General features: G+C 38.5%; 1 protein-coding gene and 1 long non-coding RNA gene across 3 annotated transcripts in view; one reads left to right on the top strand and one right to left on the bottom strand.

Annotated features, from left to right (window-relative positions):
- LOC148852459 (DNAJ heat shock N-terminal domain-containing protein) overlaps positions 1–18,387 on the bottom strand; it is a 34,859-nt gene extending 16,472 nt beyond the window's left edge. The window contains exons 1-3 of the mRNA XM_088945618.1: positions 17,995–18,387; positions 2,576–3,279; positions 2,300–2,494 (exon numbers count right to left, since the gene is read on the bottom strand). Of these exons, the coding sequence (XP_088801744.1) occupies positions 2,300–2,494; positions 2,576–3,250 (870 nt within the window). The 5' untranslated portion in view covers positions 3,251–3,279; positions 17,995–18,387. The remainder of the gene's footprint in view (positions 1–2,299; positions 2,495–2,575; positions 3,280–17,994) is intronic.
- A 2,663-nt stretch (positions 18,388–21,050) lies between these two features.
- Positions 21,051–22,948, top strand: LOC148852458 (uncharacterized). Of its 2 annotated transcripts, XR_016098783.1 has the most exons (3): positions 21,059–21,591; positions 21,807–21,913; positions 22,157–22,559. It is a non-coding gene; the product is annotated as an uncharacterized LOC148852458 (long non-coding RNA). The 2 variants fall into 2 exon arrangements; XR_016098782.1 differs by lacking the exons at positions 21,807–21,913; positions 22,157–22,559 and adding an exon at positions 22,691–22,948 and having other exon boundaries at positions 21,051–21,591.
- Positions 22,949–27,277: the final 4,329 nt, after the last annotated feature.

Raw genomic sequence — 27,277 nt, 5'->3', positions numbered from 1 at the left:
CTTATTGCCGTCACCTTCTTCTTCTTCTTCTCTCTTCTTGATTCTCTGTTTCTGCTGTTCTCTATCACTTTTCTGCACTATTTTAAACAGTCTGTTTATTTCAGAAGTTTGTTTTTCTTCCGTACCAAAGTTGGAAATAGGTTCAACCTTGTAAGTTGTCAAGGTGTATATGATTGGAAATTGTTGGCAAGGGGGCAAGTTTCCTACCCAAAGATCCTCCCAAAAGAGAACTTTATTCTCACATCCCACATCAAATCGAATGGAGTTTAAGAATAAAGGGAGTACCTCTGTTATTGCTTTCCACAGTGATTTTGAATGTCTGAGAGTCCAGCTTTGCGTCCCAGCCATTCTCCCCTAAACCACATATGCTTTCAATGATTTTGTGCCAAAGCCTATCTCCTTCTAGGGGGAATCTTCAAAGCCACTTTCCTAGTAGATCCATATTCCTCTTAATCAGATTCCCAATACTTAAGCCACCCTACTCCTTGATTTACACACCTGCTCCCATTTTATCAAGTGATCCTTTCTTTCCTCCCCTGGCTCCCAAAGGAAGTCCCTCATAATTTTTCTAGTTGTCTAGCTATTTTGGTCGGGATCCCAAAGGTGGACAGGTAGTAAATGAGCAGATTTGCTAAAGTGGGTTTAACTAGAGTTATTCTTCTCCCTAAAGAAATATAGCTCCTTTTCCACATAGCCAACTTTTTGCCAAATCTTTCTAGGACCAGTTTCCAAAAGCTTTCTGCTCTCGGGTTTCCTCCCAACGGTAGGCCAAAGTAATCTAGGGGCCACTCTTTCACCTCACAACTTGGGATTTCTGCCCATAGCTGAATGCTACCCTCTTCCAAATTGATTCCTGCCACAGCTTTAATCCCAATTTACCTTTAGACTTGAGATCCTTTGGAAATCATTGACCAAATCCCTTAGCTTTCCTATTCTCTCCTCATTACAGTCTTCATAGAAAATATTCAATGCTAATTTCTTATTTGGATTTCTCATATTAATTAAAATAAATTGCTCATTCTACTTGTTTGAATTGGTATTATTGAAGTTGCATTAGCTCTAGAATAAGGTTCTATGTGGATAGTTTTAGGTTGTATCATTTTTTCTCTATTCATCAAGCAGCCACAAGAGACAAGGAGCCTCTGATTTTCCTTTAGAAAGAAAAGGTAGGGAAGGAGAAAGGTATCTTTCTGAGGGTGGATAAATAACTGACATGAGGTTCTAACTATTTCATTTCATAATGTAATATGAAACATAAAACTACATAAAAAATATAAAAAGAATAAAAAAAAGGAGAAATATGCAACTATAAAAACCATAAAAAGGCACAACTTCTAAAAACTGAAGTTCATGCACATGATTCATCTTGATAATAGAACAAGATGTTCAAAGTACGATAACCTAGAAGATCCAAATCTCCTTTGGTTTGCTTTTGGAGGAGAATGTATAAACTTGTGTGTGCAGCATGTGCAATTGATATTAGGATTTTTCTTTTTTTTTTTAAATGCCATTTATACCATTTCCCTACAAAAGCTCTTATTTAGTGAAATAGGGCCCCACCAGGTTGCTTTGGCAGGTAAACTGAGGAACCAAGAGTTTCTTAAAAAACAAAAAAGAGAAAAGGTATTTTGGATCTCCAGCCCATACCCTAAAGTGAAACATCTTTGAAAAAAATCAACAGAAAAGGTAGCATCCAGGATTTTATAATGTCTAAGACCCCTCAGAAATCTGAATTTCCAAAACAAACAGGAGTGTGCATCATAGAGCCCTAACCACAAAAGGATGATAGGTAACATCCCCTAACCCTGTGTATTTTCCAAAAAAATAAAAGAACCATCTAAATCTTATCCTTCTACAATTTAAGGGCTTCATGAACAAGGCCCAGCATCCTAGCATTGCTCAAAAAGATTATACTAATTGTTAACTTGTCAACCCACTAAACCATGACGGTACTACAATAATACAATTATGCTTCCAACTGAGGACCAGCATTTTTTAATCATAATGATAAATAAAATGAAACACCATTAACAAAATATAATGCAAAACAGGTTTCATGTAGCTGACCCCGTATAGTTGGGAACTTGGGATAATGCATGGATGAAGACAATGGTGACAATGAACAAAAAAATGACAACCACAAAAAAGTGAAACATTAAGAACCATTTGGCATTTATTTTAATAAAGAATTTTCATAGTAACCAAAACCCACATACTAGATTTGCTTTCTTGAACTGAAGACATCAGAAAGAAACTAAAGAACCAGAAATAGTTTAGTCTTTAGTCCCAAAATCCAAACCTTTCGAAGCTTCATTAGTATGGAATCTTCAAATGCCTGATGTCCAACACCGACAGTGTTATTTAACTTGTCATCATCAGGTTGTTCTTCATGCATTTTGGCAGAAGAAGCACTGGAAGTAGCTGAAGCTTTATGAAGAGGAAGAACAAGTAATGGATTGGAAAGATCTCCACACACAGTTCTTGTGGCAGCATCCTAACAAATAGAAAAACATAATTAGCACCAAGATCAAACTATAAGTACCATAGTTCAACTCTGAATGGATTGTAAACTTACCACAGAATTTTTAGATCCCATGACAACAAGTGCAGACCTTTTCTTCTTTGACCCCTTTGATCGAATTACAACATCTTCGACATTCCCAAATTTCTCAAATATCTCCTTCAACCTTTCAGCACTATAATCCTCACCATAGCTCTCCCAGGAAGCCTTCAAAACCTTCTCCTTATCTAAACCTTCAACATTAGCCATGCTCTCTGATCCCATCTGCATTGTCCTAGCATCCAGGTCCTCTGTTCCCCCTTTTGCCTTTTTAGAGTGCATAGCACGAATTCTGGAAATCTCTTCTTTAAGTTGCTTAGCAATTCTCGCTTCTTCTTCTCGGGCTTTTGCAGCAGGATCTGGAGCAAAGGCAGCACGCTCTCTTTCTTCAAGATCATCCATCATCTTGCGCCGTTTGGCACTCAACTGTGATTGTCGCAGGTTTTGGTCACGCTTAATGCGGAGGAGATCATCAAATAGCTTGCGAGCCTTTTCATCTTTGAGAATCTCATAGGAGGATTTGAGTTTTTGGAACTTGACATGAGCATTAGGGTCATTCCTACGTTTATCTGGATGTAATTCAAGGGCTTTTATCTTATAAGCCTTTGATATTTCTTTTTCTGTAAGCTTTGCACCCTCCTCACCTGATGGTAACCCTATAACTTCATAATGGTCAATTTCCACTTCCATTATTTGTTATAATGCTGTAGAGGGGATATCTGTAAAGAGGAAACAGAAATATCAGTGTGCTCAAACAATAAAGAAAGATAATGGCAGAAAATAGATAGACATAAGAATATTTGAAATAGAAATGCTTTGTCTCCCAGGGCTACAAAACCAAACATGCTGTCCTACAAGCATTACAGAATTTCAACGCTACATAAATGAATGTAGATATCCATTCAAATAGTCCTTCCATATTCTTTTTAGGGCATCCAGATATCAAGGTGAAAAAAAAAAAAACTAAATAAGTTTAAAAAGCATCTTCTTTGTTTTGAACTCTCCCACTTCACAAAAAATATAACAGAACAAGTAATCCTTTGCTCCAGTTGTGGATCTCTTCTTTTTATATTTCTCCTTAGCCTAACACAAAGGACCTTCAGCAAACACATACACAAAATATATATTTCTCATATAGCAAATACAAACAAGCAAGATTCAGGCCATGCTACGAAGCAAAATGACATATTTCAGCTCTAAAGAAATTTATCTCATAGTAGCAAATCCATGAGGGAATCACATGAGAAATTAATTTGAAGGGTCTTCAAACAGATCATATATCAAATGTAAATAAAGCAAGATTCAGGCCATGCTACAAGGCAAAATAACAGATTTCAGATCAAAATAAATACAGAAATTTAATAATAATAATAATAACAACAACAACAATAATAATAATAATTTCAGATTTGAAAGGTCTTCAAACAGTAACATGTATAGAAACAAAGCAAAAAATTGAGAAAGAAAAATTATACTGGAAAAAAAATGAAAAATCTCCTTTAGTTCCTGCTATGAAGGCATTGTTGGGGAAGCAAATTCTTTCATTTCCATGGCATCCGATACAAGGGTGGGAAGCTTGGTTTTTAACAGATTTTGATGGAATACAATAGCATACAAAGGGATTTGCTAATGTTATGAATATAATGGCTTTTAACATTTATTAATGCTGTTAAACAATAACAAATAACATATAAATGTCAGTTGGCTTTTCAAGATTAATGATTGAAATCTTTAGGCATTTTCCTTTTTACATTTGTATATTCATAACATTTTGTCTCAGGTAAAACAGACCCTATCCAACTCAAGATAATTTTAATGGACTTTGATGGAGTCAATTTGTTCATTAACACAATAATAATTTGCATATGTCCAATCATTATGCATTCACAATGGATTTTGAGCCTAGTTTTGGAAAATTACAGAATTAATGATCAAACAAAACTAGAAATCAATTTCATTTCTGTAACATGCATTCAGAATGGATTAAACAAGCGGTTAATGGTGAACCAAAATCAGAAATTAATAACCCTTAAGATCCAAAACCATAAATCCAAAAGTAATATTGCAAAGCAAGATGCATGGGAGATAGACCATTAGAAATGTTAAAACCCTAAACATTAAACATTAGGAATGTTCAACCCTAAACCCTAGGGTACGAAGAGTCATTGTGAAGAATGGCAAAGAGATGAGAACCCAAAGGCTAGCCCAAGCCCAGCCGCTATGGTAATGGGCCACGACCACCAGTTATGATGGTGTACTCACGGAAGAAGAACCCCCACCTTGCACCGGAGCAGCTCCAGACCACGAACAGGGAATCACAACTAACTCCATGATCGTAACCAACTGAGTTGTTAGAATTCTGCAGTGTACCGGTCAGCTATAGCTATATAAGCTGAACCCTCTACCAAGAAAAGATAATAAGAATACAGAACCCCCCCCCTCTCTCTTTCTCTCTCAGGAGATCGGTTCCCCTAAAAGGAACCTTGAGATAGGCAGTCACCTATCATCTGGTATCAGTGTAGAGCCTCTTCGTTTCACCATGCCTAACACTCGATCAGCTTCTTTAGACAACCGGATGGATCACTTGGAAGTCGACATGCACAAGGTGACATCGGAACTGAAGGAGTTGAAGGAAGTGTTGTCTGTAGTAGCTTACCAGCAACGAGAGAAGTCGGTAGTGGTGAGCAGGGACAATGAATTAGAGGACTCCAGCAATAGCGGAGGAAGACGTCCGAGAACCTATGGAGGACGATATGCTAAGCTCGACTTCCCGGCGTTTTCTAGAGTATACCCCATTCCGTGGATCTTCAAGGCAAAGCAGTACTTTGCATATCATGAGACCCCTAGTCATCAGTAGGTGACTGTCGCCTCATTCCATCTCAACGGCAACGCCATCCTCTGGTTCCAATGGTTCCGGAGATCGCACCCACAACTTTCATTGCAAGACTTCACCGACACTCTATGTTTGCTTTGGGCCGACTGCTTATGAAGACTGGGATGAGGTTCTTTCGAAGCTGAAACAAATAGGGACTGTTCGAGAGTACCAGGTCGAATATGAGACTCGCGACCTGTGTCGATGGCTGGGCGGAGAAGGCACTAGTTAGGAGCTTCGTCGGAGGACTAAGAGAAAACATCAAGGTAGAGGTGAAAGCTTGGAGGCCTTCTACCTTACTTGCAGTTGTGGGGTTAGCCCGTCTTCAAGAAGAACGCCTGGACCAATCAAGGTGAGTAAATTGGGCCACTGGACCGGTTCTTAAGTCTCCACCCCCTAAATCAGATGGGCTTTTGCCTCGACCCAATATCAGACCAGACACAGCCACCGCCCAAAGGCCCAAAATACTTGCCTGCCCTGGGCTGAAATGCAAGCCTGACGGGAGAAGGGTTTGTGTTATAATTGTGAGGAGAAATTCGGCCCAAGCCATAAATGCAAAGTCCAACAGGTATTCCTCTTGCAAACGGAAGATTCCGAAGGAGAAATGGAGGTCCCCAACACTGGTGAAGATGAGCCTGCGATCCCTGAAACTGATCCAAAGATATCTCTCAATGCATTAAATGGTTCGGCATCCTCGGGGGCTATGAAGGTTAGTGGACAGCTTTGGGGGTGCCCGATGACTGTTCTAATAGACAACGGAAGCACTCTCAACTTTGTGGCTTGGATTTTGGCCCAACAACTAGGTATGGTTGTACACTATTATCCTTCCTTTCTCGTTCATGTTGCAGACGGAAACAAAATTGTATGTGATGGTATCCGTAAAGATGAGAAGTTGTTCATTCAGGGCCATAAATTTATAGTGGATCTCCACCCCCTAGAGTTTAGTGGGGCAGATGTTGTGCTATGGGTTCAATGGTTGCACCAACTAGGCCCAGCAATGTGTAATTGGGCTCAGATGACCATGGATTTTGACTTGAGTTAGGGGGAACTCCCTACCATCTACAAGGCCTTGGACCCCCGGCCCTTAAATCTGATGATGCTTGAACCCTATTAAAGTTGGGCCACGGAAACGGGTATCTTGTACTCATGCATACGGGTCATGAATCCCTAGGCCCAACTTAGCCTAGACCCAAATTGGCAACTCAGTGATCAAGATGTGGCCAACTTACAAACCCTTCTAAACCAAAATGCGGATGTGTTTGGGGAACCTGATCATCTACCCCATGCCCGAGCACAAGACCACCATATACCCTTACTACCAGGGGCAGCACCCACTAATGTATGCCCCTACTGTTACCCATATTACCTGAAGTCAAAAAAAAAAAAAAAATTGCAAGGGAGATGATGGAGAAGAGACACATACAGCTGAGCACCAGCCAATTTTCTTCTCCCGTGTTATTAGTAAAAAGGAAAGAAAGATCCTGAAGATTTTGCGTGGATTACAAGGCCCTAAATAAAATTACCATTAAAGATCGGTTCCCGATTCCAATAGTAGAGGAGCTTCTAGATGAGTTGGGAGGAGCCCAGTTCTTTTCCAAAATGGACTTGCGATCAGGATACCACCAAATAAGGGTCCACCTGGAAGACAAACCCAAGACGGCCTTTCGTACCCACAATGGCCATTATGAATTCCGAGTTACGCCGTTTAGGCTAACCAATGCACCTTCTACTTTTCAGTCCATTATGAATGACATATTTAGGCCTTTCCTAAGGCGTTTCATACTAGTGTTCTTTGGTGATATTCTGGTATACAACCGTGATTGGTCCACACATTTGCAACACCTTGAAAGAACTCTGGAGGTATTGCGAGAGAATTGGTTCTATGCCAAATTGTCCAAATGCATCTTCGGCCATACCAAGGTCCATTATTTAGGCCATATAGTCACAGCATGGCAAGTTATGGCTGACCCAGAGAAGATTTCTTGTATTCAGGCATATCCGACTCCCATTACAGTAAAGGCTCTCAGAGGTTTCCTTGGTCTCACAGGCTATTACAAACATTTTATTCCTGGATACGAGTTGATTGCAACACCATTAACTCATTTGTTGAAGCGGGACTCCTTTATCTAGGGACCCGAAGCCCATCAGGCCTTTGAAAACCTGAAGAGGGATGTATCCACACCGCCTGTTCTGGCCTTACCAAATTTCAATGAGACTTTTGTTCTAGAGTGTGATGCCTCGGGTACTGGCTTAGGGGCAGTTTTGTTGCAAAAGGGGAAACCCCTTGCCTACTACAATAAGGCCTTAATAGCCCATGCCCAAAATTATTCTGCTTATGTAAAGGAGATTATGGGTGTGGCCTTGGCCATCCAGCAATGGCGGGCTTATTTATTGGGCCGGCATTTCATCATTCGGATAGACCAAACGAGTCTCAAGTTCTTGTTGGAGCAACGGGTCCACACAAAAGATCAGCAAAAATGGATCTCGAAGCTTCTTGGGTATGACTACTCTATTGAATAAACCTAGGCCCACCAATAAGGCAACAGATGCCCTCTCTGGAGTAATTAAGTTACATCAATTGACGGGCTGCCAACCCATTCACCCATTATTTGAAGCAATCAAGTTGGAAATTCGTGAGGCACCAGAACTGGCCCAGATACAGGCCCGTTATCAGCAAGACCCCACTGCCGTACCAGGATACACCATGATGGGCCCAGATCTGCTATACAAGGGACGGTATGTGTTACCTTCCTCCTCACAACACATTACTGCTCTCTTACAACTATTTCATGACTCACCTCAAGGGGGGCACTCTGGAGTTCTGAGAACTTATAAATGACTGTCCTCACACTACTATTGGGCTGGTATGAGAAAGAGGGTCCAGCAATATGTGGCTACCTGTTCTATTTGCTAGCAACAAAAGTATGATTCCCAGGCACCTCCCGAATTGATGCAGCCTCTAAAAATACCCTCACAGGTATGGGAGGAGAACTTGATGGACTTCATTACGGGGCTGCCCAAGTCCAACCGGTATTCAGTTATAATGGTGGCCACCGATCGCCTTAGCAAGTATGTGCACTTCTCAACACTTCTGCACCCTTACATTGCTGCAATGGTTGCTGAAGTTTTTATTAGAGATGTTGCCAAGTTACATGGAACTCCCAAGTTGATTGTTTCGGATCGGGATCCAGCCTTCCTTAGCCAGTTTTGGAGGGAGTATTTCCGACTCCAAGGGACCAAGCTATACCGGTCCACCAGCTATCATCCTCAATCCGACAGCCAAATTGAGGTGGTAAATAGGTGCATTGAGACATATTTGAGGTGTTTTACAGGGGACAGGCCACGACAATGGGCCCAGTGGTTACCTTGGGCCGAGTACTAGTACAACTCTACATACCAAGGGGCAACAGCCATGACTCCCTTCAAGGCCGTGTATGAAAGGGATCCCTCCACCATCCTGTCGTATGAATTAGGATCCACCAATGTGGCCGCCATGGAGACACAATTGATCAACAGAGATGAGGTACAGGAGCTTAAGTTCAACCTAAACCGGGCCCAACAAAGGATGAAGTATTACTAGGATAAGAAGCACCGGGAGGTAGAGTATCAGGTTGGGGAATATGTTTACCTGAAGCTACAACCCTATCGTCAAGTCTCAATCACAAAGAGGACCTGGCCGAAATTGGGGCCCCGTTACTTTGGCCCTTACAAGATTTTGGAAAAAATTGGTCCGGTTGCTTATAAACTAGAGCTTCCCCCCACCTCCCGCCTTCACCCAGTCTTCCATGTATCCATGCTCAAGAAATGCAGCAGCCCCCAGTCCATCGTCAGCCCAACATTGCCCACATTCACTGATGACGGAGGCCTAGCTACTAAATCCAAGAGCATTACGGACTTCAAATGGATTAGGAAAGGGAAGTGGGTCATCCAAGAAGCTCTAGTAGAGTGGGAGGAGCTACCTACAACAAATGCCACTTGGGAACCTTATTGGGAGTTGCAAACTCAGTTCCCCGATCTTGACCTTGAGGCCAAGGTTGTTCTGAAGGAGGGAGGAGATGATGATAACCCAAAGGCTGGCCCAAGCCCAGCCTGCTATGCTAATGGGCCACGACCACCAATTACGATGGTGTACTCACGGAAGAAGAACCCCCGCCTTGCACCAGAGTAGCTCTAGACCACGAATGAGGGAATCACAACTAAATCCATGATCGTAACCAACTGAGTTGTTAGAATTCTGCAGTGTACCAGTCAACTACAGCTATATAAGCTGAACCCTCTACCAAGAAAAGATAATAAGAATACAAAACTTTCCTCTCTCTTTCTCTCTCGTTGCTGGGAAGCTACTACAGACAGCACTTCCTTCAACTCCTTCAGCTCCAACGTCACCAAGTGCATGTCGACCTCCAAGCAATCCATCTGATCGTCTAAAGATGTTGATCGAGTGTTGGGCATGGTGAAATGAAGAGGCTCTGCTCTGATACCAGATGATAGGTAACTGCCTATCTCAGGGTTCCTTCGAGGGAACTGGCCTTGAGAGAGAGAGAGAGGGGAAAGTTTTGTATTCTTATTATCTTGATAGAGGGTTCAGCTTATATAGTTGTAGTTGACCGGTAAACTACATAATTCTAACAACTCAATTGGTTACGATCATGGAGTTAGTTGCGATTCCCTCGTTTGTGGTCTGAAGCTGCTTCGATGCAAGGTGGGGGTTCTTCTTCCATGAGTACACCATCGTAATTGGTGGTCGTGGCTCATTAGCATAGCGGGTTGGGCTTGGGCCAGCCTTTGGATCACACAAGCACTTTCGTCATCACGTAACCCTCTACGGAAACCAAAATCCCAGTTTACGGCCACAGAAAAAGCTGGTGAGGAAATAAAACTGGAAACCGGCTCTTCCTTACAAAGGAAGAGAGTAAAGAGAGGGGAAAAGGTCTTTAAGAGGTTGGTTGCTTACCCAAATGTCTTCCCAAAAAGGAACATTGCTTCCATAATTAACATCATACCTAACCAAATTGAGAAAATGGGGAAGGATTCCGTGTATAGCCTTCTAGGGTGTTGCAAGAGTCGCCCGTTGAGATGCCCCAACATCCCAACCGTTCTACAAACAACCATGAATACTATTCACCACCTTGTGCCACAACCTCTCTCTCTCTCTCTAACGGCCATCTCCATCCAAGAAACCAACCTCTTTTCAAACTTTTCCTTAATTGGATACCAAAACCGACTTTCTTTTGGGTTAGCTCCAAACGGAAGACCCAAGTAGGTTAAAGGCCAATCCGACATGGAACACTCTAAACAACCCCAAACTTCCAAATGGATTCCCACCACACAACTTTTGTCAAAGTTAATTGTTAGGTTTGAAGCAGACTCAAAGGATTTAATAAGATCTCTTAGGTTCCTAATTCTCCCTAAGTCCCCCCCTTCACAAAAAATGATGATATCATCAGCGAACTGAAGATGAGTTACCGTGACATTATTCCTGCCTATTCTCCAACAACTTATTAGCCCTTCCCTATCTACTTTAGAAATCATTCTACTGAGCACATCTACCACAAGTGTGAACAAAAAGGGGGAAAGAGGATCTCCTTGCCTTAGCCCTTTACATGTTGGGAAGAAACCCTTGACCCCTCCATTAAGTAGTATTGAAAATTGGCAAGATGTTATGCATCCACTCACCCACCTGCACCATCTATCCCCAAATCCACATTTTCTTGTTACCCCTTTTGAGAGTTGTAAAGCTTTGTTGGATCTGGTTGAAGATAGGTTAGACCTGTCTGCAACTACCATTCAATCAGATCTTGGAATATTTACAACCTTTAGATGGTGTCCTCTTTCCAATTCTAGAGAGTTTTCTATTGAAGATGATGTGACTGTACATATCTTAGGCTTGCCCTTCCACCTTTGGAGGCAAGATGTGGCTGAACCTATAGCCCAGTTGTGTGGAGGGCAACTCACTGGTGTCTTCCGGGGGGATCTCTGCTCAATTGCTATATTATTAAGTGGAGTAAGGCCAGAAGATCTGCCAAGGAAAATAGACTTAAGAGTGGAGGGCTGCTTCTACTCGATATGGCTCATTTTCTCCACAAAAGCAAGCCTGTGGAAGGAGGATCAAAAGGAGGGGGATGAAAGAGTGGAAGATGTATTGCATGGATCAAGGGGATTGGTGAGTTCAAATGGGAAAAGAAGTTTCACCAAAAAGGGTAAACAGGGATGGGGCTGGAAGGTTTGATGCAGATGGTAGATCAAAAGAGTGGCAAACAAGGTAACAAGGTGGCGTGCAACAGGTCTTGTGCACAGGTGGTCAAAGGTGGCAGCTATTTGATTCAAAAAATATCCAAAGAAGAGGGGATGGTAGGTCTGAACCAACCTGAACCAAGAAAGGAAGGAGCTGATCCATCCTTTTTTGGGTCCGGGCGTGACGATTTAAGGGATCACATGCCAGACGTCTCTGGTCATAATGGGCATCTGATTTTAGCAAGGCCAACGGGTAACAATGGGCCGAGGCAAGCTGAGCTTACGATAGCCCAACCTGGGACAAGTGAGTGCTTAAAAGCTCAAGTAACTGAAGGTAAGGTGGGCTCAAAGGGTGAGACACATGAGTCACTTAAAACTCACATGTCTGACAGGGGGGCAACTTCGATAGATGGTAAGAAACATCTATCATCTTCTTCCTCTCGACCGAAGGCTACAGGTGCAGATTCAGCTTCGATTGGCTCTCTATAGTGAATTCCAGCGCAGAAACTGAAGTCGTTGTCGCCTGATAGAGCAATCCAAGGTCTATTAGGTGCAGCGATCTTGAATCCTTAGTAGATGGCGACTGGTCCAAGGATGAAGAAAGTGACAAATCAGGTTCTGATGACACAGTCAGTTTGGGTAGTGTAGATCTGCATCAAAATTTGAAATTCATGGAAGAGGAAAGCTTTAATACAGAAAATCTATTTCTGGAAGAAGATAAAGGGGCTAGACACAGTCAGGTTCTGATGACACAGTCAGTTTTGTCAAGAAGTTAGGAAAGGGGAGCAGGACTCTGTAAAGGAAATCTGCAAGGATAGCCCAAAAAGGAGAATACAGGGACAGGCTGCTTCAGCAAATAGACTAGCCAAGGGAGACTACTTGTCCATACACTTCTCAGCAAACTCTGACAAGAGGAACAGCAGCAGCGTCCTCATGTTCTAATCCCCATCTAAAAAACTTTTGTACTCCTCAGTCAGCCCCTGCCTCTCCAGGTATTATTTTCCCTTTGGTTTTTGATACTGACCTATATGTTGAGCCTATTGCAGATACTCCAGCATCCCATCTTGAAAGGGGTAGTGGTGTGGTATGGGGGAAAGGAAAGTGGGTGGATCTAAAAAGGTTAAAGAAAAGAATGGAGAAGAAGTACGCAAGGGCAGGAAGAGAAGGTGGAAAGGGTCTGGAGATTGATTTGTGAAGAATTGGAGGAGCTTAGGAGAAGGGAAGGATGTGGGGAAAAGAGTGCTCAGGAGGACTTTAGTAGTAAACAGGAATACGAGTTTAAAAAGGGAGATAGTAAGGGGACTGCTCTATTTCCAAAAAACTGAAGATAGAAACCGAACTGATGGCTCAGATAAAGAGGAGGGTGGAGAGGAAATATCTCACAGAAAGATGGAGGAAAAAAAGAAAAAAAAAAGGCAAAAAAAATCTGAAGTGGAAAGATTAATTTCTGACATTGAGGGTGACCTAGAGTTTAGCGGGAGGGGAGAGAGGAGGAAGAACATCAGGTAAGAAGTGGGGTCAAGTAGGGTTTTTGATTGAAGTGTATCTATGAAAATTATAAGTTGGAATGTGAGAGAGTTGGGGAGTGCAAGAAAGAGGAGAGTGATAAAGGATTTACTGAAGAGGGAAAAACCTGAAATTGTGATGTTGCAAGAGACAAAATTGTCAGAAATGGATGGAAGGTGGGTCAGAAGTTTTTTGGAGATCAAGGGGAGTAAGCTGGCCTTCAGCTCCATCATGGGAAGCATTAGGGGGTATTGTCACAGTGTGGAAAGATGAGGTAGTAGAACCGGTGGAACAACTAATAGGTAGGTTCTCGGTCATGATCAAATTTAAGAATGTGAAGGATGGATTCATTTGGGTTGTAACTAATGTTTATGGCCCTAACAATTATAGAGAAAGAAATGAACTATGGGAGGAGTTGTCTGCAATACAAGGTTTATGGAATGGTCCTTGGTGCTTGGGAGGGGATTTTAATGTCATAAGATTCTCTGAGAAAACACGTAACCCTTCTCAATCAATTACAACAAGCACGAAGAAGTTCAATGGTTTTGTAGAAGAGTGTGAACTAAAGGAAATCCCTCCCTTGCAAGTTAGGTTCACTTGGTCTAACTTTCAAAAAAAAACCCTTGATAGCTCTGTATTAAGGGCATCATTTCAGGGGTATTTTCAGTCTTAGAATAATCAAAGTGTGTCCTTTTACCAGTTAAATTCAATGTTGCGACCTCTGTGGGTCTCTATGCAACTTATGTGGAAAACTGAGGAAGTTACATGGCTGAAATACAGTTTTTGGGAAGCTGATATGAAGTCCAACTGAGAGAGAGGGTGTTTTTGTGAAAAACTGAGAACAAGAGCATGCCACCTATCTGCTAAACCTAGAATGGCGCCCCTCCTACAGTATTAGCATGCTCCCCTCTCATTAGCAAACCCCAGGGCACCTTATAGCTCATTCTTTTCATCCTCAGCAAACCCTAGCCACCCCTAGCTTCTCAATCTCCATCATCCATCCCTTCTAATCTCCACCATTCATTTTAGGGCACTCTCTTTTTAGCTTTTTAACCCTAGGGCACCACCTAGCTTCTAATCCTCACCATTCAGCCCCTAGTCGTTATATCTCAGCACTCTCTCTGTCTTTAGGATCTTAACTAGGTATGCTAAGAAGTTGGAAAAATTTATTAGAGACTTTCTTTGGAACCAGGGGAAAATAGGAAAGATCATTTAATTAAGTGAGAGGTGGTGTATAGGAGTAAAGAGGAAGGGGGCTTGGTTTAGGGAACTTAATTCAGAAAAATACAGCCATACTAGGGAAGTGGTTGTGGAGGTGGCCTTTTGACAGAGTCAGGTTGTGGCATAAGGTGATCAGAAGCATACATGGATGCTCAGAGAATAGATGGGATGTTGGTGTATCAAGACGGACAACTTCAGCAACCCCTTGGAAGGCAGTGCACAATATTCTTCCTTAGTTCCTTCCTCAGTTATATTAGGTATGACGTGTGTGATGACAACTCCGTCCTCTTTTGGGAGGAAATTTGGGTTGGAGATGTCCCCTTATAAACCCTTTTCCCCTCCTTGTTCTCTATTTCTCAATACAAAAAAGAAGTTTCCAAATTTTGCTCCTCATTGGAAACCCCTTGGGCTCCTACTTAGGATTTTGGGTTCCATAGAGGCTTTAAGGGATGAGAAGATTGGGTGCTTAGTCAGTTTACTCTGCCTTCTTGAGAAAGTTTGTTTGAACCCCTCTGAACTTGACAAAAGAATTTGAACACCTCAATAGTGTTTTAAAAGCGTAAGGCGCAAAAAAGGTGTAGGGGTCAATTTGCACCTGAGGCTCAAGGCAAGGCACGTGCCTTTTTGAAGCAAGGTGCAAAGATACAAAAAAAAAATGCTAAACAATAAAAAAGTTAAAAAATTAAAAAAATGCCAAAAAACTCAAAAAAAATATTAAACATAATATTAATAAAAAATATAAACTTGAATTTTAAAACAATGTTTTAAAGAACCTATTATCTAAAATTAAAATACATAAACATAAGATGTAAAGCATATTCAAATGAGAATTTAAAAATAAAATCAAACATATAAAATATTTTCAAGCATGTAAAACCTCTAATCTCTTTTCTCACTCAATTGCATTACTTCAAGTAACTAATGTAATGTAAAACATATTACATTCCTGATTCTACGAGCCGCCTTTGTTCGCTCGCTCACCGAAGCTCCAAGAACCCCCAATTTGGTAATGTTGTTCATTCATCCATCCTAATAAAATGTCTTCTTAAAAAGCAATTAAAAATTTAAAACTATAAAATCATTATTTTTTGTGTGAAAACTAAAAATTTAAGACCTAAGGTGGACTTGTTTGGGCTTGCCTCGAGGGGCATGACACGGGGGGTCCAAGGGCTCCACCCCTGGCCCAGCCGCTATGTTCAAAAAAAGCAAAAAAGCGTCAATTTTTCAAAAGGTGCACACCTAGGCTGAAGCACAAGGAGCACCAAGGGCTGCGCCTAGGACCTAGGTGAGGCGCATACCCTGAAATGCGCCTCGCCTGTGTGCCTAGGCGCACCTGAGACACGCCTTTTAAATAACTACACCTCGATCAAAAGGATTCTTCTCTTGTGCTTCTTTTTTCAAATCCCTTTGTTGTTCTAACCCTCAGCAAGCCTTCCCTGTTAAGGATGTTTGGTGCAGAGTGCAGACCTGTTCCCCCTAAGATTTTGGCTTTTTGCTGGGAAGTGTACTATGGGAAAGTAAATACCTTGGACAATCTACAAAAGAGAAGGCATTTTCTCTATATTTCCCCCAACCAGTGCATCCTTTGCAGATCTTAGAGTGAAGACTGTTATCATTTGCTAATCTCTTGTTCCTTTACTGCAAAGTTATGGGATTGACTTCTCTCTTTGTTTGGAAGCAGTTGGAACTTGCCAGCAAATTTAAGATTGCTTTTTGATCCCTCTACTTTTGTTTGGCAGTAGAAAATGGGTAAAATCATGTGGAGGTGTGCAAGAGCTGCATTGATCTAGACAATTTGGGAAGAAAGGAATGCTAGAACTTTTTTGGAGAAGGAAATGAACCTTCAAGAGATTAAGGACTGTGTCTTGGTTAGGGTAATTCATTGGCTGAAATCTTTGGACTTGTTCCTCCAATTCTCCTTTAATGACATTTGGAGGAATTGGGCAGCAGTGGCAAGTTGTTCCTCTTCCAAGACTAAAGTGAGAACAAATTGGTCATCACCTCCTATAGGCTTCTTGAAGTTGAATTTTGACGGAAGTAGTCTAGGAAACCCAGGCCCTTCTGGGTTAGGTGAGGTATTGAAGAATGAAATCGGGAATGTGATACTTATCTTCTCAAGTCCTTTGGGAGTGGGAGACTCTACAAGAGAAGAATTGTTTGCTGCCCAACAAGATGTACAGTTTGCAGCTCAATTAGGGGTGGAACAGCTAATAGTTGACGGTGGCTCAAAGGTTGTAATAAGCTGGTTTGCAGGACCCAAAGTCAGTAGTTTGGTGCTTCAGGAATGAAATTAAAAAGTTTAAGGTGCTGACAATAAGAATACAATGGGTGGGGAGATCAACAAATGCTATGGTGAACTATCTAGCCAAGCAAGGGGCAGCTAGGGAAGTTTTGTATTGGGCACAGCTGTAACTTATTGCTTTTGTTTTCTTCTTTAGTGGAGAGATCGCAGCTTGTGCATTTCCAAGGGCTGCTTGTATGTGCCAATATTTCCAAATAATAAAAGGTTCTATTTATTTATAAAAAAAAAATGTTAAACCCTAAATCCTAAATGTTAGAAATTTTAAACCCTAAACATCAAATCTGAAAAACATGAGCATTGGAGGTCGATTGTACCTGAATACAATGCTAATGGTGAGTAAGATAAAGTATTGTATTAAGTATCAAAAGTATAAAGATCTGTACAAGAGGCTGTACACACAGTATTAGAAGCCCCCCCAAAAAAATTAACCCTCAAAAAAAAAAAACGGAGCTAAACACATCATACGTAGACAATCAGGTCCTCAGCGGCTCAGCCCCAAACATATATCAAAGTCTATTAAGTCTACATTCATTTTTTCTCTTCTTTTTCTTTCTTGAATCAAAAGGGGGAAGGTATAATGCAATACTTGCTGCTACTTAAACTCTTAGATTGAAAGGAAACAAAATAGAAGACTCAATTGACATTTTTTCTTGATATCAAAGAATTTTCAAGGAAAGTAATGTCCTACTTCACATTCTACTTACCGTACATATATTTTATTTTGCTTTGATTCCTTTTTCTCTATTTTTTTATCTAGAGAGTTTTAGTGCCAGATTCAACAACGGTGCATGTTTGAGCCGCTGGCCTATGGTTGTGTACAGAAACTAATCTCCGTTAGAAACTCAAAGAGAAAAACTATCAAACACTAAATATGCAATTCAACCTTGCCATGGAATTAACTGAGAAAGCCAGGCGGAAGACAGATCAAGCTTTCCCTGTTCATGACCCAAGCTTCGGGCTGGAGTCCAATGAATGGGGTGGTACTGGGGTTCTCCCCCTTTTACACCTCTCATGGAGCTAACAATTACTTGAATGGATCAAAACAAACCCTAATAGAGAGGACATAAACTGAGGTAAGCCTTGAAGGTATTAACTGATAACACATAGGGTTGCATTGTCATGTTCGAATTCATTTCTCTTCAAGCCGAAACCTCGAAACCCAATGTGTGGGGTGGTACTGGGGTTCCCCCTTCGTACCTCTCTTGCCTAAAGCCAACCCTCTCTGTTCTGAGCTTCAACTGGAGCTAGCTGAAGTTGAAAGAATGAGAGAAAAACGCCTATGATATAAAGAGAGCTTACCCCTGCGTCTGGACTGGTACCAGTGGTGGTTCTGACTCGTCTTGGAACTCTAGCGATGTTGCAGCGACCAATAAAGGGTCTGTGTTTATGTTTGAAATGGATCGCAGAAGCTCTGTTTCGCCTGAATCTTGAATAGCCGCTCCTACAACCGTTCGAGCTCCCTTTCCCAACGTTTTCCTCTTCACAGTTGCTGCTGATGGTTGAGAGGGTGGACGACGTTGATCAAGTGGGGGGAGGGAGGTTCTACAACCCAAAACGCCTAATTTTCAACCCAGAAGGTGAAAAGAAACAAAAAAACAGTGGAGGAGAGGAGAGAAAGAAATGTAGATGGGGTTGCTTCGTTCAAGCTGGTTCGATGGAACGCGGTTCGAACCTTCCTCAAAAAAAAAAAAAGGAAGGGGATAGCTGATTTGGATTTTGGAATATGCAATATGATGTGAGGTCGGTGTGAGGAGCACAACCGGACTCAAAACGAATTGGGATATGTTTCAATCTTATGTTGCGATCATTTGTAAGTAGTAACTGAGCACATAATTTTTTCATATTAATTATTTGAATTTTACTGTTTTAAATATATTATAATTAGGATATAAATAGAAAATTAATAAATATAATAATAAGATTAAAAATAAACTTAAATATTAAATATGTACTTGTAAAAATTTTAAATTATAATAACAATTATTATTGTTGTTGTTATTATTATTATTATTAAATTTCGTATTCCATTTCTGTCTTAAACAAAAATAATTTTTATTTTAATAATTATTTTTATTTAATATGATGATTATATAATAGAAATATTCTAAAATATCTTTTGAAAAAACTCTATGCATTTTTATCTTTTGTGTTCTATCTTTCTTTTTTAATATTTATTATTCAATTATGGTATCATGAATTTTTTTGAAAAGTTTGATCATTGACCCACAACTTAAATAAAAAAAAATAGCTTTGCTTTCGGTCAATTTTAAATTATATATTTCATCTACATTATATACATATTTTTACTTATCACACTTAATTTTTGTTTGACATAATGAATATATAATTTTTATATATTCTTTTGATTACTTGTACTTTTTATTATTTTTTAAATATTTATTATTTAACTATTATATCATCAATTAATCCATTTTACCCAAACCACTAGCTCGTGACCCAAAAAGAAAAATAGTTTGATTTCTAGGTTGACATTAAATTTTGTATTATATTTCTATTATTGATAAAATTATATCTTATATATAATATTTATTTGTGTTCAATATAATGAATGTATAATATTATATATGTATCCAATATTTTATTTTTTTATAAATGTATTACATTATATCTTATGTATAATATTTGTTTTTGTGATTCTTTGTATTTTCTATTTTAAAAAATTTTATTATTTGACTATGACATCATTTCATTTTTAAGTTGAATTTAGTTTTAGCATTCTATTTTCATAATTTACAAAAATACTTCTTACATTTCACACTTTTTTTGTTTAGTATAATGAATATACAACATTAATGACATGCCCTATTCTTTTTATTTTTTTGTATTATATATTTTACATATTTTAATTTTTTATTATTTAATTATGATATTATTTATTAACGGATTTGACCCCAAATGGTTGAATTGATTACCCACCACCGAGAGGGAAGAAAATGGTTTTGTTTTCAAATTATTTTTCAAAATATTTTATTTTTATATTATTAAAATTAATATTGTGAATTTAATTAGTACACTTTAATAATAAGAAAAATATATCTTAAATATATGATTTAATAAGACAATATACCTTAGTGTGAGATTTAATGAGATATAAAAGGAAAATAGTTTTACTTCCAGTTAGTTTTAAATTTTAGATTTCATTTCCATCATTAATAAAAACATTTCTTATTTATCATCAATGTTTTCAACTTGTTGTTGATATGGCTAATTAAACCATTCGCACCATCACTCGGCTTTGATTATAGGTTTGGTTTTGTTGAAACTCTCCATTTTGGTTAAAAACCATCTAACTTAGGCACTTCAACCATTGACTCGTTCGACTCAATAACCAAGTCACAGGTTGTGTACTTAATTATGCGCAAACTTTTGGAAGCCATAACTTTGCACGATTATCTTTTTTTTTTTTGAGTAACTTTTCAAGATCTATATGTCTTAAGGGCATTATGCGCATTGTCTTGTTATTTTCATGAAAACACCCATATTTTGGCCCTAAATTGCAAAATTTAATATTTTTTATAAATAAAAATTTTAAAACATAAATAAATGTAACACAATACATACATTATATGTAATATATGTAAAACATAACTATGATATATGTAAAACATAACTATGATATATATAAAACATAATTATACTATTTATTGATAAAATACATATTTTTACACACACATACATACATAGTGTTGATGTAGAGTGGTTTGACTTGTTTGACCTTGATAGTCGAACTAGTGACATATGAGCTGAAGGCAAAAGCGGGTCGGCCTCTTGGTGAGTTTTTAAAACATTGTTTATCATACTTATTACTATTTAATATGTCAAATATATGATGTTAAAAATGTTTCTATTTTTTTAATTTTTATATTTTTGTATTTTATATATTTTTGAATTTTATTATTTAATTGCGGCAATATGGATTGGCCCATTTGACCCAAATGATTTAATTTATTACCACCACCTAGATGAAAGTACTATTTTTTCCAAGTAGATTTTAAAAGTATACGTTTTTAAGTTATTGAAATTATTAATTTATTATGTATATATTTAATTATAGAATTTAATGATGATAAGAAACAAAAAAACAACTTTAAATATATGATTCAATGAAGATGAATGTAAATTAATACCTTAAATATTGGATTTAATAAGAGATAATTGAATGTATTGAATATCTTAAAATTAACTCTTTTCAACTCATTTAATATCAATAACTAATTACACTATTTGCCTCATTTTTTATCAATAAATTTAAATATAAAGGAATAAATTTTGTCATTACAAAATTCTAGAAAAATGAATAAATAATCAATATCTATATATAACTAACAATACATGAGAAGGTATGGCGTTCTCCACCCTCTCTCCTTTTTCACATATGAAACCAATCTAAACTGGTAGGACTTTGTGCGCAGTGTGTAAAGCTTTTAGCATCGGTGATGGGGGTGCTTTTTCCCATTTTCTCCCTACGGTGGTGATGCTCAAGAGTGGTGGGTAGTGGTGGTGGTTACCAGCCTTGATGGCAGTGTGGTTTCCCCACCTTTTTCTCCCATTTTTGTGTATGTTGTCCCTATGGTGGTGATGCTTAAGGGTGGTGGGTGGTATGGTTACTAACATTGGTGGTGGTGTAATTTTCCTACAGGGATTTTTGGACTACAATCCCTCTCATAAATATTGAAACCCCTAGCTCCACGGATGGATTGAGTGACAAAAACCCCTTTTTTTATTTGTATTGGTGATTTTTGTTTTATTTTCAATATGGTGGTGGTTATCGGCATCAGTGACATTGGTGATGGATTCGGTGGCATTGGTTTGACATGCAGTTTCCTTCTTCATTATTTTTGGGTCTGAATTGCGCTCCCATTGAGATAGTTGGAGGTGCGATGATTTTTGGGCTACGCTCCTCTCCACCTTTCTTTCTCTCTCTTGCCCTTCTTTTTGGGTCGTCCTTCTGTGTTTTTATTTGATTAAAATCCCTTACTTCGACCTCTTCTTTGCTTTTTTCATATGGGTATTATGGATTGTGCTTCTGTGTTGTTATTTGGTTGAAATCCCTTACTTTGATCTCTCCTTTTCTTTTATTTTGTTTTTAGAGCGGTGGTGGTTATCGGCTCAGTGGCATCGGTGGTGGGTTTTGAGGGTGTAGTTTCTTCGTCATTGTTTTTGGGGCTGAGCTATGCTCCCACTGAGATAATCGAAGGTGTGGTGGTTTTTGGGCTGCGCTCCTCTCCATCTCTCTCAGCCCTACTATTTGGGCTGTGTGTCTGTGTTATTTGGTTGAAGCCCCTTTGATCTCTTTTTTGCTTTTCTCATATGGGTTTTATTTTATAATTGTACAAGGTTTTTGGATTTTTGCTTTTGTTTTTTCTATGTTTTTATATCATTTTCTTGTTTTTAGTTCTCTGATTTGAACTTTTAGTTTTGCATATTGTTTTTGTAACAGGTTCAACAGTGAGCTACTTGCTAATATCAGGTTCAGTGGTGAGATTTTATCATCACTTGAGGGTTTTTCCTTTTGCAACAGGCAGAGTATTGTTGGTGGGCATTTTGGGTGTATTCTCCTACCCTCAGTTTGTTTGTGCATACGTGGGCTATGCTTGGGGTTATTCTCAAATTTTCATGGGTAGTCAGACGACCAGAGAGGGGATGGTGGGAGGTTGATGATAGGGGCAATTTTGGAATTAAAAATCTCAAAAATAATGGAGACTAGGAGAGTGGGTTTTGACATGTATTGATCATGATTGCCTATTTTGTTGATTTTTTCTCTACCTTTGCAATCTTATATCATCAATTGTAATAATCGTTTACTGATTTCTTTGACATAATTCCTAGTCACAAAATCTTTTTGTATGTTGTCATCCGCCGATCTGCATTATTTTATTTATTTATATTTTACCTGCAAGTATTGTGTAATTACTGTATTATATTTTTACTTGCAAGCAAGCAACTTCGTTCAGCATTTGCCTTTTTTTGGCAGACTTCGAGATGTGGATTAAGGAACACGAAATGGTACGACTTCAAGACTATGAGTTTGTTTGAGGTGACCATGATCAGTCAGTCCCAGTCTTGCAGCCTTCCACTAACAAATTATATGTTTGGTTTGGTTTATGTGTATTGAGTAAATGTTTATAGATGGTATCACGTATATGCCCTATATTCAATTTCTATGTGCCTTCTCCTGTTGAAATTTCATTTTAGTTCTTTTTGAAATGGGTAGATGTTTATTGATATTTTACTGATGTGGTGCTTAATGATGCCTATGTATTAATAATAAACGCCTATTTCTCAGTTTTATAGTTACACAAGTATAAAACCTACGGAATTACTTAATATGTGTCTAGAGGTCCTCCAAATAATGATGATGATAGTAGGAATTTTCAGAGTTGATCTTTTAATATTCCATGTTGTAGGAATTTTCATAAAGATCGAATGAACTTCTTTAATTTGAATAATTAAAATAAGTAATTGTTTATACTAAATGATGGTAATTATTTAAACAGTATCTAATGTAGTCATTTCCAAAAATCTTCTTTGCCTTAATATCATCTAATAATTCTTTCAACTTCATCTTACTTGAAACAATATGGTCCATCAGTTGGTTTAAGCCATGGTGCCTTGGATACCTACCACTTGCCCCTTCAACGAGGGGCCCATCCGCTAGTAATTTATTAAAATAATTTTCTGTTATTTCTTAACTATTGAGCTTAAAAGCTCATATATTACGAGAAGTATATAGCTGCTTAACATGAAATTAATGGTCAGGTTTAAAGAAAAACAGTTTCAAATTTGAATGGACTAAAACCCAAAATCTCGTACATTTTATAATTTATTATATAAAATCAACATTGACAATATTTCCACAAAAACAATAGGATTTTACCAAAAAATAATGATGTTTGAGGAATTGACAATATCAGATGCATTTAGAAATAAATAGCAAATATGGTGAGCGGAACTAAAAAGAATCACTTTTTGGACTAAATTGCCCTTTCTTGTTTTTACTTCTCTTCGTCTTCTCATTCCTCAATAATCCGGTACTGTTCTCGTGAACTCCGAACGAAGTCAATCAGGAACGTTGCTGAGAAGAAGTACTTTAGCAAGCTTTAATAAATAAAAACAGGAAAGAAATCCCCATTATGAGGTAACCTGATAAGGAACATGTAGCTTAGTAGATCTGGAGCTATATAAGAGCTATTGATAAAGATCCTCAACCCCAAGTGCTACTTGAAGGTGTCGCCAGGGCTGGATTTCTCAAAGCTTTTTCTTCTAGTTCTTGGTGCTTCCTCAATATTTGTATGATCTACGAGAAAACGAGATCTCTTTGACAGCAACGAAAGCTCAATGGATCACAACGGACTTCACGAGTTAGTAACAATTTTTACAAGGTAATGAACAAAACATAATACAACTCTGTTGATATTGGTTGTAAGAGATGAAGAATGGTTGTAAGGAACAACCATGAGTCTTTGGATTTGACGAATTAACCCAAACATCCCTATTGATGATGAAAAGCTTGTTTAGTCTCTGGACTCTGTTTAATGTTTTTGCCGGGTACCATCAGCATTTACGAAGGGAAGTTTGAAAACTTTGAGAAGAAAGAAACTAGAAAGTACCATGCTCTGAGCAACTGTGCGAAGAATGGTAGAGAACGGAGGTAACTTTTAATCAGGGGCAATTTGGTCCCAAGATGGACTTTTTCTTTCCCGCTCACCGTTTTTACAATATATATATATATATTTTTTAAATATATCTGGTTTTGTCGATTCATCAAATTTTATTAATTTAATTTTTATTTTGTTTTTTTGTAAAAAGCACTAAAAACAATCAACTCAAAACAACACTTCAATGTTCAATCTGAGAAATTCAAGAACATGCATTACCTGAAATAAATGTTGAGAAAGAAAACTTGTAAAGTTTGATGCAATGACATAAGCGTAAGGCTCAATCAAAGGACTCTGCACATAAATATTCATTTTGGCATGTTTTGGAAGATAAAAATGCAATTTCATGCTCATTATGTGGTAAAGTTATTAAAGGAGGAATAAAAGGAATAAAATAACATTTGATTGGGGTATGAAGATGTTACTAAATGTCGCAAAACTAATGCAAGTATTGCCAAGGAAATGCAAGAATATATGCAAAAGAACAAGAGGAAGAAACTATTGGATAATTTTATCATTAAAGATAATCGTGGGGCATGGGAGCAGATTGTATTTGAAAGAGGTTCCAACAATCAAAGTAATCAACCCATAGAAGTATGTGTCTCAATTTCAAGTGGTAGGAGAACTCCAACTTCAAATTCCCCCTTTCCACCCAAAAAGAAGGAAAATGTTAGAAGACCTATGGATAGTTTTGTGAGATCAAGTCCAGAAGAAGTTGTTGAAGTGAGGCATACAAGACAATTGGTTCAAACAAGCATTGAAAATCGTTTAAAGAAGGAAGAAAGGAAAAAAGTAAATGAATATGTAGCAAAGTGGTTTTATCAAGTTGGGATTCCTTTCAATACGGTGAAGTTGAAGAGTTTTGAAGTTCTGGTTGAAGCAACTGCATAATTCGAGCCTTGATACAAGCCTCCAATTTACCATGAGTTATGAGAGCCACTCTTGAAAGGGGAGGTTGAGACAAGGTTTTAAAAACCGACTCGGAAACTGAACCGTTCTAGCTACCGGTTTTCAGGTTAGTGGTTCAATCATTCAGGTCGAATGGTATGGATGGCTTGCATATTTAGGAAAATGTTTATATGAGATTTGAGAAAGGAGAAAGAAAAAAAGAGATGTCGACTGAGAAAGCTAGAAAGGAGAATTGTAGTTGACTGAGAAAGAAAAAAAAAAGAAGAAGAATGAAGGAGAGGAGGGAAGGAAAGAAGGAGGTAAGAAGAAGGAAGAGGAGGAGGAGGATTCGATGCTCACTGGTGACGATAGCGGCAACGGCGACGGTAAGGCGGCGGTAACAGATGCAAATTTGAGATCTGAGTTCTCAAATCTCAGATCTAAGATTGATTTCTCTAAAACACATGTAGTCTTCTTCTTCTTCTTATTCTCTTTGTGCTAGATCCCATATCTAAGTTCGTATCTCAGATTGGATCTCAGATCTGAGTTCTCCTCTCTGCCAGTTTACATAGCGAACCACTGGCCAGGTCAAACGAGTCAACAGTTCGACCGCCCGGGTCAGCGGTTTTCTAATGAAGTCAATGGTTTTTGACCCATGAATGGGTTAGGGGTGAAATGAAACTTGTTGCTTAGACGATTTCTAGGTCGAACGGTCCAACCATCTGGATCAACAACAATTCAAAAACATTGGGTTAAGAAAACAAAGCAAATGTACAAGGAATATGAGACTTATTGGAAGACTTATGGTTGTATCATTATGTTTGATGGATAGACTGATAAAAGGCAAAGATCGTTGATCATATTTTTGGTGAATTCTCCTGAAGGGACTTTTTTTTTTATAAACCTAGTAGATGCATCAAATGAAGTCCATAATGCAACTTTTTTGTTTGAGTTGATTCATAAAGCTGTTGAGGAAATAGGGGGGAACATGTGGTGCAAGTGGTTATTGATAACCACTCTACTTATGTTGTTGTTGGTGATCTTTTAAGATTGAAGAGGAAGAATTTATTTTGGATTCCTTGTGCTATTCATTGTCTAGACTTCATGGTGGAAGATATTGGAGAATTGAGGTATACAAAAAGTTATATTGCCAGGGCAAGATAAGTAACTGCTTTTATTTATAGGCATCATCTTCTTCTTGCATGAATGAGGGAAGAAACAAATGGAAGAGATCTTGTGCGATATGCAGTTACAAGGTTTGCCACATCTTTTCTAACTCTACAAAGTTTGTATACTTTCAAGGAGCCCTTGCGTGCTTTATTTGTTGGGGATGTGTGGAACAAGAGTAAATGGGCTAAAAAATCAGATGGACTAAGAGCATCAACAATTGTGCATTTTGTTGGGATGTATATTAGGTCTTACATGCACTTTTTTTGCTTGTGAGCACAACTAGAGTTCTTTTGAGCATGTAAGTTTTAAGTAATGGTTAGTTTTGTGATAAAATTATTTATGAAAGTTAAAATAGTTATTTTTATAAGTTTTCTTATTTTGTTGTGAATGCGGATTCATGCAAAAAAGAGGAATATGCTTGATCAAAATAGGCTCAATGATTTTGTATTTGTTCAATACAATCAATGCCTCCGAGAAAGATTTACAACAAGGCGTGCAAATCCAAAGTAGTTTGACCCTATTTGCTTTGATGATGTAGATGAAACTAGTAAATGGTTGATTGGGAAAGACCCTTCAAATGACTTGGCCTATGAAGGGTGTGATCTTACATGGACCCAATTTGATGAAGCATTAGGGGCATTTGAAATGTTTGAAGGGTCAAATAGGCCAAGGAGAAGTGGACATGGATGTGGAAATGCAAGTGGGGGTGCAAGTAGAGGTAGTGGTGGTGGCCATGGGAGAGGTGAGTCTGGAGGACAAAATAAAGGCAAAAATGTAGATCAAGAATAACAAAAAGACTCGATGTGGGACAAAGATTTGGATTATAATGAAGATGAAGAAGAAGA

Source organism: Nelumbo lutea, chromosome 5, assembly GCF_056320005.1.
Source record: "Nelumbo lutea isolate HS-2025 chromosome 5, American lotus-T2T, whole genome shotgun sequence".
In the NCBI taxonomy this organism is placed as follows: Eukaryota; Viridiplantae; Streptophyta; class Magnoliopsida; order Proteales; family Nelumbonaceae; genus Nelumbo; species Nelumbo lutea.
The sequence above is the reverse complement of the archived record's forward strand: the minus strand, read 5'-3'. Positions and strand labels throughout refer to the sequence as shown.